A 15,946-nucleotide genomic window follows, 5' to 3' on the forward strand; every position below is an offset into this window, starting at 1 on the left:
ATTGCTTTTATGCTTTATTAAACTATCTATCTCAACCCACGAATTCTACTATTTTTTGCCCGGTTCTCTTCCCCATCCCACTGGTGGGTGGGGGGGGAGAGTGAGTGAGCGCTTACCTGCCAGCCAGGTTAAACTGTGACAGTATCTTTTAAGACGTGAGCTCTATGGGATTTGATATCTGATACAAATCATGTGACTTTCTAGAATGGCTGTTTTAAAACATCAGTACTTGTTTTGTTAGAGACAGCTGATCTAATTGAGTTTTAGATTGATTAATTTCTATACTGTGGTCCATAGTCTAGCAGGTTTTCCATAGACAACAAACATATTTTGTGTAAAACAACACAAAGCAAAATTGAATTCTTGTTTAACTGTTGTTAATTTTACGTTAAGTGGTGAAACGAATGGAATTGAGACCAAGTGTCTCTGTAGAACTGTATTACATAGTTGTCTGGGGTTTCTTTTCTGCATTTGTCCTTTCAAAAGAGGGAATGAGCTTTTTCAGGGCAGTTTTCTTTGCTGTAGTTTTTACACACACAGCAAAGATGTGAAACTGCTGCTAAAACTGTGTTCCTGAGTAAAATTTCAGTGGTAAAGCACTTTGCCTTTGGAAGTGTGTTACTTTGTAATCCACCAGCAGTACTCCTGTGTCTTTACCATCCCATTCATAAGCCTCTCTGATGAATTAGGATGCTAAAAAAGCCTGTGCTGAAACATGCATCTCTTCTGAACTGCTGTCTTTGCTCAGATAACTGACTGGTAGCAGTATATATTATTAGTACATTTTTGACCCTGTGGTGTGGGACTTTGGCCTTAACTATGCAATATAGCTTTCAGCTAAGATAATAAATAAGACAGCTAAGATGTGGAAAGAATGTCAGTTATATTTTACATCTGCGGTGAAGACTTTGAAATAAGAACTGGCCCTTTCTAGTTTTCTGTGATGAATCATTTTGATTTTTTTTCATATTCACAATATGAGGCCACTGAAGTACTGTTACTTGGTGGAACTGTTCTTAATGGTTTGAACTGTATACTAATTGTATTGCTTATTACTAATGTTAATGACTTGCAGGTTGGATGGAGTCAGGTTAGAAAATGGAAAAATTATTGTTGTCAACAAGAAGAATGGGAACAAACCAAAATTTAATCAGAAGAAATGGTAATTTTTTTTAAATCAAGCTTCTCCTACCCCCTTCATCTTCCTTTAATGTCTTCTCTTTTTCTATTAAGTGAAAGCTAAGGTTGATCAGCAGCATTTTAACTTCTGGTGTACACTTGTCTCTTTCACAGTAATTCATGTTTGGATGTTCTCTGTAGATGCTTATAGACTGATCTCTAAATTAGTAATCTGGGATAGATTACGTGTGGTATATTTTTGTTTCTTTTTACTGTACCTCAATGTGTTCTGTGGGTTAACTGTGTCATAGAATGCTAATGTCAGGAGAAGTGTTGTGGGTAATTCAGTCAAAAGCAATTTGACCTCTGTAAATGTGCTTGCTGTGACAATAAGACTACATAGATTGGAAATAAGCAAATGGATAATATTTTTTCTAATTTGCTTTTAGCAAAGTGATACTGTTTTTTTAATTCCATTGATGTGATTGATACCTAAAGTCTTGAATAGTCTTATTTACACAGTAAAAACAACATTGCATAAAAGTAACTTTTTAACAGAATTTGGATTATTGCACTCCTAAAATGCATCATGAAAGCCTATAGTAGCTACTGATATAAAAGAAATCTGTAACTTAACATAGACCATTTAAGATTGACTAAAATTAGCCATAATTAATTTATTTGGTCATAGCAGTAATTGATCTTGTTTTGAAGGAAATACTTCAGATAGAATTTTGAGAGCTCAAGTTTGGAAAAAAAAATTCTCTCTGAAAACTATTGTACTTGTACTTTTGGGTTCATTTTCTGTGATATTATTAAAGTTCAGGTGTGTTTTATTTCAAAGAATAAATCCTAACTTGCTAAAGTTAGCATTTATTTGTAGAGTTTACAGCTTGTAGATCTTCTGAATAGCCACAGTTTTGATCCTATTAAATATCTTCTAGTTCATACCTCTGCGATGTGACCCTGAAATCTTTAGATGGAAAGGAATTCCCGTGTCATAAGTGTGTACTTTGTGCAAGACTTGGTATGTGTGTGTATTTTTATATATATTTATATAACATAAGTCATATTGTCTCTTTTAACTGTCATTTTGTTGCATCTTGAACTGAAATGCCTTTCTTTACAGATTATTTTCACAGCATGTTAAGCAGCTCATGGATTGAGGTAAGCTTGCCAAACATGTGTGGTGGTATGTTTTTTTTCGCATCAAATAAGTGAGAGCTTTTCAGCTTTTTCCTATAGTAAAATAACCTAAATAATGGGGAAAAGGAAAGACTGGATTCTTGGGTCTTGTTTGCAAGAAAAAAAAACACAAACCACATTTTTGGTTACTCTACATTTGTGCTATTTTCATTGTGTATTAAATGAGAGTAATAAATGCAATACTGTATATCAGGGAAATTACAGTATTGCTTTTGTTTTAGAGGTTTAGTTTGAGCTAGTTCATGGATTTATAAAAAGTACTGGACTTATGGGATACTGCTTTGGATGAATTTTCATTTTCTTTCTGTAAGAGATCTTACAATTTAAATAATATGCAGTTTGGAATAGCTTGTCCTGTAGTGAGTACAAGATACAACAGGATCAAGAGTCAATGTGTAGAACTCCAGTTGACTTCTGCTGTTTAATGAAATAGAGGATATCAAGGACTATTCTGCTTAGTCATCAACTGGTGCTTCAAAAGGTGTAGATCTTTAATTTGTCATGGTTCCTATTTGCTAGCTGTGTGTCAGTGCCCTGGTTGTTCCTGGACACTGTAATTTCACTAAATACCTCTGTTTAAGTATCTGAATACTATTGAAAATGGAAAGAGAGGAGAGGTGTAAGTAGAAAAGCATTTTTCTGAGACTGAAAGCTAAAGCAGTGTGCAGGAGTTTTTTCAGCTTCACACCTTTCTGGCAATATGTAAATCTAAGAACCTGGTAAAGTACTGACAGTTCTCTTCTGCTGCAAAACAGAACTTCACCTCTAAGTTACTGTGCTGCCTTTTCCTCAGTCAGCCCTGAGGAAACAAATTGAAACACTGTGAGACAAATGATGGATTTAAGATGTTTTTTTTAAGCGTTTAATGTCTGTTTGTATCATTGATTTCTATATCAATTGTATGTAGTTCGTAAGTTATCTATTATTTCATAAATAAATCTAAATCAACCTAAATTAATACGTAAATATTTTGTGAATCGAGTGCTCTAGATGTCGTATAAAAATCTTAAGAGGTTTTAAACTTTAGATGGAAAATATGTCATTACCAGTAGCATGTTCTAAAGCAAAATAAATATTTTAGTATGAAGCTTTGCTTCAGTACCACTTAAAATAAACCAAAGTTGTTAAGAAGTGATGCTACGTAAAAAGTGAATGGAGACACATGATTTACTGGCTAATGTTTGCTCACACAAAAACTTTACCTTAATGGTTAGGATGGTCCTTCAAATGGAGGGTTTGATGGGGACCTTGTTTTCGGAGGGATTAACAGTAATGACTACTTTAATTTTGTTCTTGCTTGGGAACTTGTGATTTCACTGGATCTTTTGACCTTGAAAGGAAAGCAGTTCAGTAGTTGCATAGGGGGTTCCTGTAGTTCTGCTTTTAGACAATTGTGGGTAAAGTAATATAATCAAAGAGGATTGTTAGAGAAGATTATCAAAGTGATGAAACACTGAATTGTTTCATGTATATTTATTCAGAAGTTTGGGCAGATTTTAATTGCTCTGCTACAGTCAATTCTTAATTGAAGAACTTGAACAGATTTTGTACAAATGCTTAAATAATTGTTTAACTTTGAAAATATGACACTCAGTCTGAGTCATTTGCTAAATATAATTGCTGTCTTAATTTTGTATTTTATTCCAAGTACTCAGCTTCTCTTACTCTTTTTTTTCCTTTTTTTTTTTTAAATACTTTTAGGCTACCTGTTGTTCAGCTCTGGAAATGCCAATCCATTCTGACATACTACAGATAATTGTGGATTACCTGTATACAGATGAAGCTCTTGCCATAAAAGGTGCAATTAACATATTTTCGACTGTAGCTCTTGCAATTTTTATATTTTTAAAATAGAAATTCAGTACTTGACATGCTTGTGCTGAAGTTATATGTAAAAAAAATCCCAATTTTTATGACTTCTGCTTAAGAGTGTGAGGTGATAGCTGTACCCCACGTCTCTTTTCTTTTACAATTTTCCTTTTCCCTCCTATTGCTTAAAAAAGTTGACTGTGAGTGCTCTTCTAAGCTATTCCTTGTGCTGTGAAAATCCCACGAAAATTTGCAAAGCCATTATATTTGTCCCTTGGTAAAATCTCATTGAAGCTGTATGTGTGATAATTGCTTTTGATTTGCCCACAGCACTTACATGATGCTTTGTTTTCCAGATTCTCAAAATGTGGAATTCATATGTAACGTTCTGGTGGTAGCAGACCAACTTCTTATATCCAGACTCAAAGAAATCTGTGAAGTAGCCATTGCAGAAAAACGTGAGTTCTTTCGCTTGTATTATAAAGGGTTAGAGAATAAAAAATAGGGTTTTTAGAGGTTCTTGCCTTTTTCAGCACAGAATTATTTGCTTATATTCTTTTGCACTGATTATGTTTTGCTGTTCATTGCACAGCTAACAGTTGTATCTTTAGTCTGACCAATGTTCTAGGTTAGCATAGTCTTCCATTCCTTATGCATCATTGTCTTCGTCTCGTGCTCTTTAATAAAAGAAAAAAAAAAGGCAAAAAAAAAGCAAAAAGCTAACCGCCCCCTCCAAACCCCTTATTTCATTGAATTCAAACTTCTTCTCTTTAAAATATGACAAAATTAATTATATATTTCTGTTTCTATCCTTGTATTTGGTTCTACTAGTTCTTCTGTTGTTTGTTTGATACAGTGCTGTTTCTATATGTCTGTGAAGACCTGTCTCATAGAAAACACTGTGTTGTTGCATAACTTGATATTTTTGCTTGGCTTTCTTACTGACTTTCATTTCACTCTTCTCTCCTGGCCCCAATCCCTACCTCTCTCTCTCCCCCTCACCCCCCCCTTATTTTTTCTTTGTCCCTATTAAATTAGAACATTTGGAACTTTGAGAACTATTTATGCTATATATGAAACTCACTATTTTTAGCTTGCTTTTCCCCCTTTATTTTGGACTGCTGAGTTTCAATATATTGAAAATGATCTGTTTGCAGGTAGGGCTTTCTGTTTCTGTGAATTAGCCATTGCATTCAAACTGCTGCAAAGTTACTTGGGGTTTGCTATAGTTTATGACCATTTTGAGCATTAGCATTTTTTCTAGGAATGGAGAAGTATATAATGTTTCAGTTACTAGATCATGCTGTACAATAAGTCTTAAAAACTACTGCTTGATAGTACAGCAGATTATCTAATTTAGTTTGTTGTTTCTTCTCTGCAGTTACTTTAAAGAATGCTGCTGAGCTGTTGGAGTTCTCAGCCATGTATAATGCTGAACAGCTAAAATTGTCCTGCTTGCAGTTCATAGGACTCAATATGGCAGCTTTGCTTGAAGCAAGGTTAGTAGGAATGCCATTGTGTTCATGTATTAGCTGTTAAATTTAAACATCTCAAAAAGGCAAAAGGATTGGAAGAACTAATACAGGCAGTTAAATGTTAAAATGAAACTGAATGCTGCTAGTTTAAAGGTAGGCTCATTTTTGCCAGAGAGAGAGAGAAAAACTAGTTAAATATCTGTACATACTGTACCAGTTCTATAGTACAAAACCATATGTTACCATCTGCCACGAAGAGCCTGAATTAAGTGGAAAAACTTCTCCTGAATTCAGTGGGCTTTGACATTATGCATAGTCTTTTTTGGGTTTTCAGAAGTGTTTTTGAAGATGCATAAAACTACTGTGGGGTTTCTTTTTGTTCTCTGTTTGGGGGTTGGTTTTTTGAGGGAAAGGGAGTGGTGTGGTTTATTTGGTTGTTTGCTTTGTTTTAGGGTTATTTGGTTTTTTTTAAACATGATTGTTACTATACATATTTAATTTATTTTAAGTAGGTTTATTGTATAGCTGCTGCATTTTCCAAAGAGGATGGGCCTGCCATTTGGTAGTCTTTTTGCTTTAACTGTCTGCAGGGAGAGCTGAACAAAGTAATTTATTATCCTTGCCTTCCACAGTGATTCTTCTAAAGTTCTAAGAAGTTGAACGTGTATTCTGGCCTTCCTTCTCTTGGACAGGTCTTCAGGTTGCTTCCTAAGTACATACCATCTCTTCAGAGCAAATCTTATCAGCACTGATTGAACTTCTTTTCTAGCAAAACTTGAAAAAAAAAACAACCAAAAAAACCCAACCAAAGAAAAAAAATCTGTCTCTACTGTTAGTCCTCACTGTCCTTTTTGTTAGACTTCTTTTCACCTAAAGAAAGTCTTAGAGATCTGAAACAGTTCAGAATGCCAGCACTTCCTTGCCATGTCACATAGGTGCTCCACTTGCATCACAGGAGTTTATTCATATTAGTCATTTTCCTTATCACATCTGTATAAAGTATAAATATTTTAACCTTTGATTTTGGAGAGAAAATCTAATAAAATTGCTTTAAATATTACTCTGAATTCAGATTTGTTTCACCTTAAGCCTGAAGGACATGCGGTATTCTGACTATGATTAAGGCTGCATCTGTATTTTAGTGAAAATCTGAAAATGTTAGTATTGGGTAGAAAAACTTTTAATTTGATAGCCAAGACAGATAGAACTTAGTCCTGACAGCTTTGTGCAAGGAGAACTGTTCACATGGACAAGACAGTTCTGTTGAGTCCAGTTTGTTGCTATAGAATTATTTTTTGGCATAAATGTGTAAGGATGTTGGGTTGAGTTTTATGGGAGAATTTACATAGACTTGGAGTGTTTAGATACATGTCAGGAAAACTTGAAAATATGCAGAAATAGAGAAAGTAATGACCAGTTCATGGTTACTTAACTATGTAGGTCTGTATTGGCTCTGATCTTAAATAAAAGTAAGTGGAAAGGTTGTGTGTTTAATTCTGCCTTACAGCAAAGGCAGTGATTAGTTTATATTTTGTGTTCAGTTTCTTCCTTCTGACTCTGACCACCATGAATAGATGGTAATGCCTGTAGGTGAGATTCATCGAAAATGTTAATTTGAATTTTTCATTACTGTGATTTTTTTTTTTTTTAATAAGCTGCTAAGATAATTTTTTTTTCTTTAGGACTCTGGATGTCTTAAGTGATGATGTTGTGAAGGATCTTTCTGTTTATTACAGGAAAATGGTAAGTTGTACAACTTGAGCGTAAGCTGATTAGGTTTAAAATGAGAATAGATGACTAATAAATACATACCTGCAGGGTCTGTAGATGACAGGCTAAATGTGAAATACGTGACTCAAAAGATGAGGTTGGCTACTGCAATTATCACTCTTAAGGAGCTCATATTTCGTTATTCACTAGCTACTGCTGCAACAGTGTTGTGTCTTTAGAATTAATGAATTATACACATTAAATGTATTAATGTTTTGTAATAAACAATTGTTGCATGAAAAAGCATAAGCAAAACCTATGGAAAAGAGCATCTGTTACTTGGAAGAAAGGAGAAGAAAGAAAATGATATATCTCCAGTGAAAAGTTCAGGGTGATTCTATAGATCTTAAAATCAGTAAGAAGAATAATGTGGAAGTTGAGCTTTAATGCAAAGGTGACAACCAAGACACATTATAATCCAGTATTTTTTAATTGTAAAAGATAAATGTTTGCAAAACCTTGAAGCATATTTTGTCAGGAGTTATAGACAGATGAAACAGGCATTTTGAGTCTGTCAAAATAGTTCTCCTTTGCTTAAAGACATAACTTTATAAGCCTGTTAAATAATTAATTACTTGATCTGTGAAAGTGTTTTAAATTACAGTCAGTTTTGGTCCTTTTACAAGAGATCATGTATTTGCTAGTACACAGCTTAAGAGAAACTTAATGTAATGGCTTTTACAACTATAGATTCCAGCTATGGTCAGGAGAGTGATTACCCCATATCCAGATGGACCTGACATAAGTTCTTTTGAGCCTGAAGATGGAGAGAATTTTGTCTTTTTAAGGGAAGAAATGAACACAGAACAAAATTCTCGGTAAGTATCTGTTTTTCATCAATATTTTTAACTAGATGAACTGTGTGTATTAAATCCCCATTTTCATGGTGCCTGACTCCCTTTAGGTTCAGAATTGAAATATTAAGAAATGGAGATTTCAAAGAAAATCCCTTCAGTGTTTGAAAATATAACAAATCTGCAGCAGAGCACTTATTTCAATTTATAAGTAGCATGTGAATAAAGGTTGTAAAACAAGCATTCACAGTAACGTTTGGGAGTTGTGCATGTGAGGAGACTATCTGTGTATGTGTGAGACCAAATGTGGAGTTCACTGAACTTCACTGAATTAGGAGAAATCAAAAGAGAAAAAAACAGACTTTAACATATTATATAGATCTCTTTGGAAAATTGTGAGAATCTACGTTTCTTAATATTTACAGAATTGTCAAGTGAAATATAAAGTTTTGTAGCTGACAGGATGGCTTGGTAGCAGGCTTCCAAATAGCGAGATACAATATCACTGTGCAGATGAGACCTCACCTACATTATTGTGTACGGGTCTGAGCATTTGTGTCAGGAGAATTTGTGCTAAATGAACTAGGTAAGAACTAGGAAGGGAACTGAGAGGCTATTTTGTATTAGACTTCAAACCATTCAGGGTTTTTAAGGGCTAGGTGATAGATAACCTTTAGGGTATTGGGCACTCCAAGGGTTAAAAAAACCCACAAACCCAGGCATTGTAAGTTAGTGATGCAGAATTGAATAAGTAGCTGTACAGTTTTTCCACAAAAAGCTTCTTAAAGAAACTTTTTGAAATAGGGTACTGTAGCTGTGATTCATATAACTCTGAATTTCTAGTAGTTTTTTTAAAATGAAAGATGCCTTTTGTTTTATTCCACTCTTCCTAATAGCATATACAGGAACACATGACATTTAGGTAGCATGGCACTATACCTGCTTTATTGTAAAGTTAGTATTATTATGATGGGAATGTTTGTGTTGGGGAAAAATGAGACCAACTGTGGAGTTTGTTGAACTTCACTCATTTAGGAGAAATCAAGAGAGAAAAAAGTGGAGACTTGTATGTAACTTGCTTTATGTCCATTGCTGTGCTGTGTAGCAGGTTTAATCTGACCTAGGTGGCAGTGCCAGTCTGTGCAGCAGCTGTATCTTCCACTGTCTCATCAGAAGTCTTTGTGCAGTGTAATAGTCCGGAGACTAGATCTTGATTGAAAAGAAATTTTTCTTTTCCTCCTGGATTCTTTTTGTCTCCTCAAATCATTTATGAAATAGTTGTGCCAGTGCATAAACAGAGCAGGAACAAGCAGCTATTGCCAGCAGGTGGGACCAGGTACTCCTGCTTGAAGTATGACAGCTGTTGCTGACTGAAAAACTTGACATTGACACCGGTAGTTCTGAGCCTCAATTTCTGTGGCTTAACGCATTTGGGGTTTTTTTGTTTGTTTTTAATAGGGAAGCCCTTTTCAAAAGAGCAAAAAATAAGGCAAAAAAGAAGCCACGAAAACGGTCTGACAGCTCTGGAGGATATAATCTCTCAGATATTATTCAGAGTCCAGCCTCTACAGGTCAGTGGAAAAGAGATGCCTTTCAGGTATAAAAACAGAACATGAAGTATAATATGCAATCCAATTTCTGTACTTCAGTAAGGAAATCTTAGAAAGATTATTTCTTTTGTAGTGAACACCATAGTTGAATGTGAGTAGTGAATTCTTAAGATTAAGATTTTTTTGAGAGGACTTTTGTCATTTTAAGCTTGTGCCCAAAGTTCAGATAAAAGCACATATTTTATCAAATAAAGATGATGGACACTTTCTCATGTGGTTTTAATAAGTGGAACATTTCTACTAATGTGTTGTGGGTTGTTTGTTTTTTTTCTGGAATATAAAAGATAAATTAGTCACTTTGTTTTGAAAAGATGGTAGAAAACTTCATTTTCAAAGAAAAAGTGTCAATGTTACTTCATAAAACTGTATATTGTGAGACAGAGGAAGAAAACTGGGACTAATATTATTCTGAAAAAATATTTAAGGTAGTCTAAAATTTGCTTATGCTTATTACAGCCTAGTATTCTGGACTAGGTAAACTTCTGGTTATTTTGTATTCATCATATGGAGTGAATAAGCATTGTTTAGTCTGGCTCTTATGACTTAATAGTTCTACTATCTTTTCTTATTTCTAGGCTCAGTAAAACTGGATAAAACTAACTCTGTAGAATCACTTCCAGAACTCTTAACATCTGACTCTGAAGGTAGTTATGCAGGAGTGGGTAGTCCCAGAGACTTGCAGTCACCTGACTTCACAAAAGGATTTCATCCAGAGAGGACTGAGGTTTGATTAACAATATATTTGTTTGTTTTTATCTCGTTCATCAAAGGCAGAGTTTGTATTTTGGAGTCTTTCTGCAAAGTTGTTGTACTTAAAATGGAGTAGACAACTTTAAGTAGTTATTGTTTGTTTGATTAAGCAAATAAAAATTAGTGTTTGTACCATTTATTCAACAATTTTCTGCCTGGTTTTTAGATGAAAGACAAAACATGTGCTCAGGGAATGAAACCCTCTCAAGCTAATAAGGAGATGAAGTCATACAAGGGAGCATCAGCATTGAAACAGTCTGTTCCACAGTCCATTCCCAGTGCCAGACACAACTCTGCAAGCTCTCCCAATTGGGTAGCAACCACTTTCAGGTGGAGTAATATTTACAATCACTGTTCTACACTTGGTAGTGAATGCTAATAATATTCTCTTCAAATTAAAAAGCTGTCTGCTCTTCAAAACGATCATATGTTACTTGACATATGAACATATGACATATGAACTCAAGATTTTGGTAGATTAATAAAAGTGGTACATTTTTAATTGTTATTTGAAGAAAGCAGTGCTACTTTTCTAAAATACTAGTTTCTGACACTTTTCCCAGGCTTTGTGGGTTTGTGGCTGATGGGCTTTGTTAATACAGGTGATAAAGCTGTAGAAATTAAAGTTGCAACTCTGAAGTGTATCATGAGCAGGGTGAATCTATGTTTGTCTCACTATGTCTGCTTTATGCAGAGAGGGAAACACATCCCTAAACCAACTCTTTGGTCTTCAGACTAGTTGGAAGAAGCTCGACCCTCATCTTCTATCTTAGGGTTCTTGTGATCATTTTCTAGAGGGTTGTATGGAATGGGAGCAAATAAAACCATAAGACTTTGTTGTAATGTCACTGTGCCTTTATGTGTTTCTCTTGTACTATTTCTTAACTTTTTCTAGTATCGCTGGCATGATGTCAAGAGAAAAGCAGGCAGCACTGCTGTGTAGATTGTTTAATGGGTTCATACTGTAATGTATTTTGTTGAAATACTGTGGAGGAGCAGTGACCTTCCAGTGGTTAATTCACTAGTTAGACTGTGACGGTTGGGTTTACGTAGGGAGAGATGGAGGAAGTGCTGCTTATATTTCATTTCAAAGCCTGTACTCAGATCTAGTTGTAACACATCTTGATTTATGGATGCTTTTAAGTACACGGGTCTTAATTTATAGTTTTATGTAAAACTTGAAAATGTCTAGGTTTAATTCATGCTCATTTCTTTGGAAGTTGAAAATTAGGTCATTTATGAAAAAAAGACTGATTCTTAAAGGTTGAGAATGTTACTGATGTTTGCACAGACCTCTCACTGTGAAGACTGTTCTGTTTATCATGCGAAATAGTTTTAATCCTGTTCTTCAAAGAAAGATCAAATTCGGCCTTCATGAAAGAGCTATGACCAGTGCCTCTCTATTACTTAGCATGAGCATTTGACTACTAAATAAGTATTTTGGATTTAGGTATCTAATTTTTTTGGAGTAATCATAGTTCACATCTTTTTATTTCATAGTATAATGAGTCTTGAAAGTATTTTTGTAGTGTGTTCTTAAATATGTATATATTTATAAAAGTTTTGTCAGAAACATTTTATTTGAGGTTTGCCATAATTGAGGAAACAGACATAAATTATACAACTGGTCACCAATCTCATGTATGATTTAGAGGATTTCAGTGAAGGTTGGAACTGTGGAATGTAAGTAAAAATCAGTGCCTTGTAAGGTAACTTTTTATTTTTCATTTAGCCCTGCCAGCCCTCCTGCTATGGATCTGAGAACCATCATGGAAATTGAAGAAAGTATGCAGAAATGTGGAACCATGCCAAAGGCAAATTCAGGGTTGGTAAAAAACCAAAATCTATAAAAAAAAAGTGTGATAGGCTGGGTTATTATGAATTTACTTAGTGATTTAGGCAGTTCAAAGTTTAAAATAAGCAGGAGAAAAGCAGTCCTATTTGGTTTTGAACAGCTTTGTTTGCTTCAATTCATTATGTTGTTTTTCTGTAGGCATGCAAAATTTATCCCTTTATTTTACTCTAGTCTTGTTTTGTCAGCTACTGCAAAAGAGCTAATAAACTAGTATCTTAAATAAGTGGCCTGCTCTGCCGAGCCTTTCTATTTCCGAAAAAGAATTAATTCTTCTCCCTAGGACTTTTGGAAATTACTTGTGGATGAGTGCTGGAGGAGGTCAGAGGATGAAAGGCAAGAAACAAACTTATCAAATATAGCACTCATCCACAAGTAATTTCCAAAAGTCCTAGGGAGATAAATGTACTTTTTTTTTTACAAGGCAGTGTATTAAACCTAGTGTTTTTTAACTAGAAACATATGGAAGAGAACTGGAGATGACTCTTGGGACCTTTTGAGGTGTGGCATTCTTGTAGAAGAGTTAGGACAGCAGTAATGGAGCCTGGTAAAGGGTTGCTTGCTAAATAGATTCAGAAGCTGCAAACAAAACAGCCAAGACTGAAGAATCCAAATAACTTAGAAAATTATTACAAATAGAAAAAAATGGCTATATGCTGTTATATACTTTTTTTAATCCATGAATATTTTTGGTTTAAGGGAGCTAAGCTTAACAGTCTCTAAAAAAATCATAAAATTAGAAAATAGTAGTTTTCATCTAGTGGTAGTCCATCTCTTTTGGACACTTGATTCCTACTCTGCATGTTTTCATTTACAGACATTGATTCCTATTCTGCATGTTTTCATTTACAGACATCTATGTGAAGAATAGTTTTACGATGCTTTTCTTTCTGTCGCTCTTGATATTAATTGATCCTCCTTTTGCTTCCCAGCCTTCTGAGCCCTCCCTTCCTTGCCTCTTGGCACTCTAAACAAAGTATTTTGGTCCAGGAAAGAAGTATTTCTCAGTTTAATTTGCAGGATTAAAGGTGAGTCATCTCAAAGGACCTTGATCTTACATCTTCTCTCCTTGCAATATCCATTCACAGCAGAATGGTGTCTCATGGAACCAAACTTTCTCAGAAGCAAAGGAAAATGATTGCCCTGGCAGCAAAAGATAATGGATCAATCAGTAGCAGCACGGAGCCTACCACTCTAGTAACTACACCACCTCCACCTACAAAGGTTGCAAAACTAGGGAATGCATGGTATGTTATAAATCTATCAATTCTTTCTCTTTGGAGGGTTTTGACATTGAAATAGCCTCTTAAAAGCAGACTGAACTGTTTGTGTCTACATTTGGTAGTAATCTAGAAATTCAAAGTGGGTAGAGAAATGCAATGGTTGCAGTTTAACAGTTCTTTGAAATATTTCTATATGAGTCAGAAGACTGCATCCCATCTGGTGCTTTCCTGTGTATGATGTGGTATTTGCAGATGGTATCCAAGTAAACATAGAAGGCTGAGCACAAGCTCTGAAACTTCGGAAGGAAGGAGTTACTGAAAAACATTATGAATGGTGGTTTTTTTCTGTCAAAAACATAAAGAAAAATACTAGCCCTTCCTGGGGGAAAGGTCTGCAGTGACTTTGAAGTAGAGCAAAATCGACTGAAATTAGAGATAGCAAAGTTATCTGGAGGCTTGGAGCTGGAGGGGGTGTTGGATGCTTCTAAAAATTTTTATGGTGGAAGGATGCATAATGGGTTTTAAATGATTTTTAATGCTGATTGCACACAATTTAGGTGTTCAAGTTAATATCACAGAATATCAAGAATAGAAAAATAGTATATCATCTGTTCGATGACCAAGGTTTATAACTGTTGAGGTGCTAGCCCAACTCATGCTTTGTTCTTCATATTTACTGATGAAAGCACAAATGCAAAATGTGAAAGTTGCAAGCTATGTAAATTTAATGTGTTTAATTCTTACAGGATAAATACCTATTTGTACGCTCTTAGCTTGAAGTAAATGTTGGGCAGTTCTCCAGTTTTCCCTGTTCAAGAAGGTCTAGACTTTTATTGCAAGTTACTTCTGTTACCCTAGAAGAACAGTTATTCTCCTCTCTCTATAGCTTACTTGTTTGTACCTCAGTGGGAACAAAGGTAGTTGCATACCCCCCACAGTCACTATTTTAAATGAAGTCTTTTTTTATACAATTTAGCTGTTTTAAATGCTATTGTAGTAGTTTGTTTTTTGTATTGGATGGATTTCAAAGTAAAATAGCATTCTGTCTCTTAAAGGGTATGTTTAGTTTCCACAGTCATCTCCCTCTTGTGTCTTTTGGCTCTCTTTCCTTTGATCTTTTATATGAATTGGGTGCTCCTTTCAGAAATAACAGTAGTAAGCATCTGCTGGAATCTTTGCCTTTCTGCTATGCTCCTGCAAGTTCAAAACAGACAAGTAACTTGTTAGCTATTTAATGATTGTATGAAGAGGAAAAAAAAAAGTCACATGGCTAGCTGGCTGAGGAAAAGGTAGGCTGCTTCTTGGTGATAGTCCCTTCTTGAAACGCGTTCTGTGTCAAAAGGTTTGGGGCAATATCTAGAACTGCTTGCTTCTCTGCTTCATTTCATGTGTCTGTTACCTCATTTCTCTATTTTGGGTGGATGCTAATACAATCAGCACCTTGAGTTTGAAGTGCCTTTAGGTTTATTTGAGATTCCACAGAGGTCTGTTGGTATGCTATTATCTTAAGACCATAGTAATAACACTAATATCCTGGAAAACAACAATGGTAATGTAGAACTGGTGTTCAATATATTAGTCAGTAATGTATGGGAAAAATGTGATTCTAAAATGTTATTCTAGTTATGACACCAGAACAAGCTTTGCTTGTCTACTGGACAGTATGCAGTACATTCAGCCTTATGGTTAAAAGGCTTTAGTGTCTTACAGGATCTGTCAAGGATCATGTCAGTCTGATCTGAAATGGACAGCTGTTTGGTAAATTCAAGGTAGTGTGGCATGATGTTTCCTTCAAGTAGTGATTCTGGTAGTGATGACAAGGATTCCTCCAAGAGCCAGTGAAAACAGGGACAAGGAGTCTTCTGTGGGCATCTGTATGTCATGGATTGATTATAACTAAAAAAGAAATAGTTATATCTGTGTTTTTCTAATGTCCAGCTTACAAGCTATAGAGGTATGTTACTACAGTAGCTATTTACAAAAATAAATTGCCTAAGAGGACCTGGTTTTAAAAATACCTTGCACGCAATATTTCAAGTGATTCTAAGAAAAGGTTGAATTCGGATGTTTTGATTTCTCCCAGGCAGCCAGCAGTAGGACAAGAAGGCATGATCTTAAGTTCTGCCAGGGGAAGTTTAGGTTGGATATTAGGAAGAAATTTTTTATGGAGAGAGTAATCAGGCATTGGAATGGGCTGCCCAGGAAGGTGGTGGATTCACCGTGCCTGGAGGTTTTTAAGATGAGACTGGATGTGGCACTTAGTGCCATGGTCTGGTAACCACGGCGGTAGTGGGTCAACGGTTGGACTTGATGATCTTAGAGGTCTTTTCCAACCCGG

General features: G+C 35.2%; 1 protein-coding gene across 3 annotated transcripts in view; it reads left to right on the top strand.

The window, feature by feature from the left end:
* Window positions 1–15,946, top strand: part of IBTK (inhibitor of Bruton tyrosine kinase) — a 56,369-nt gene that overhangs the window by 24,995 nt on the left and 15,428 nt on the right. For 2 of the 3 annotated variants that reach the window (XM_027696559.1, XM_027696566.1), the window contains exons 13-25: window positions 1,076–1,162; window positions 2,064–2,146; window positions 2,249–2,286; window positions 4,027–4,123; window positions 4,491–4,592; window positions 5,516–5,633; window positions 7,292–7,352; window positions 8,070–8,197; window positions 9,632–9,744; window positions 10,359–10,507; window positions 10,700–10,863; window positions 12,266–12,358; window positions 13,474–13,632. In XM_027696559.1, the coding sequence (XP_027552360.1) occupies window positions 1,076–1,162; window positions 2,064–2,146; window positions 2,249–2,286; window positions 4,027–4,123; window positions 4,491–4,592; window positions 5,516–5,633; window positions 7,292–7,352; window positions 8,070–8,197; window positions 9,632–9,744; window positions 10,359–10,507; window positions 10,700–10,863; window positions 12,266–12,358; window positions 13,474–13,632 (1,392 nt within the window). The remainder of the gene's footprint in view (window positions 1–1,075; window positions 1,163–2,063; window positions 2,147–2,248; window positions 2,287–4,026; window positions 4,124–4,490; window positions 4,593–5,515; window positions 5,634–7,291; window positions 7,353–8,069; window positions 8,198–9,631; window positions 9,745–10,358; window positions 10,508–10,699; window positions 10,864–12,265; window positions 12,359–13,473; window positions 13,633–15,946) is intronic. The other variant, XM_027696576.1, reaches the window with a different exon arrangement.

The sequence above is a fragment of the Neopelma chrysocephalum genome, unplaced genomic scaffold, assembly GCF_003984885.1.
Source record: "Neopelma chrysocephalum unplaced genomic scaffold, ASM398488v2 Primary Assembly neopelma1_23b, whole genome shotgun sequence".
NCBI lineage: Eukaryota > Metazoa > Chordata > Aves > Passeriformes > Pipridae > Neopelma > Neopelma chrysocephalum.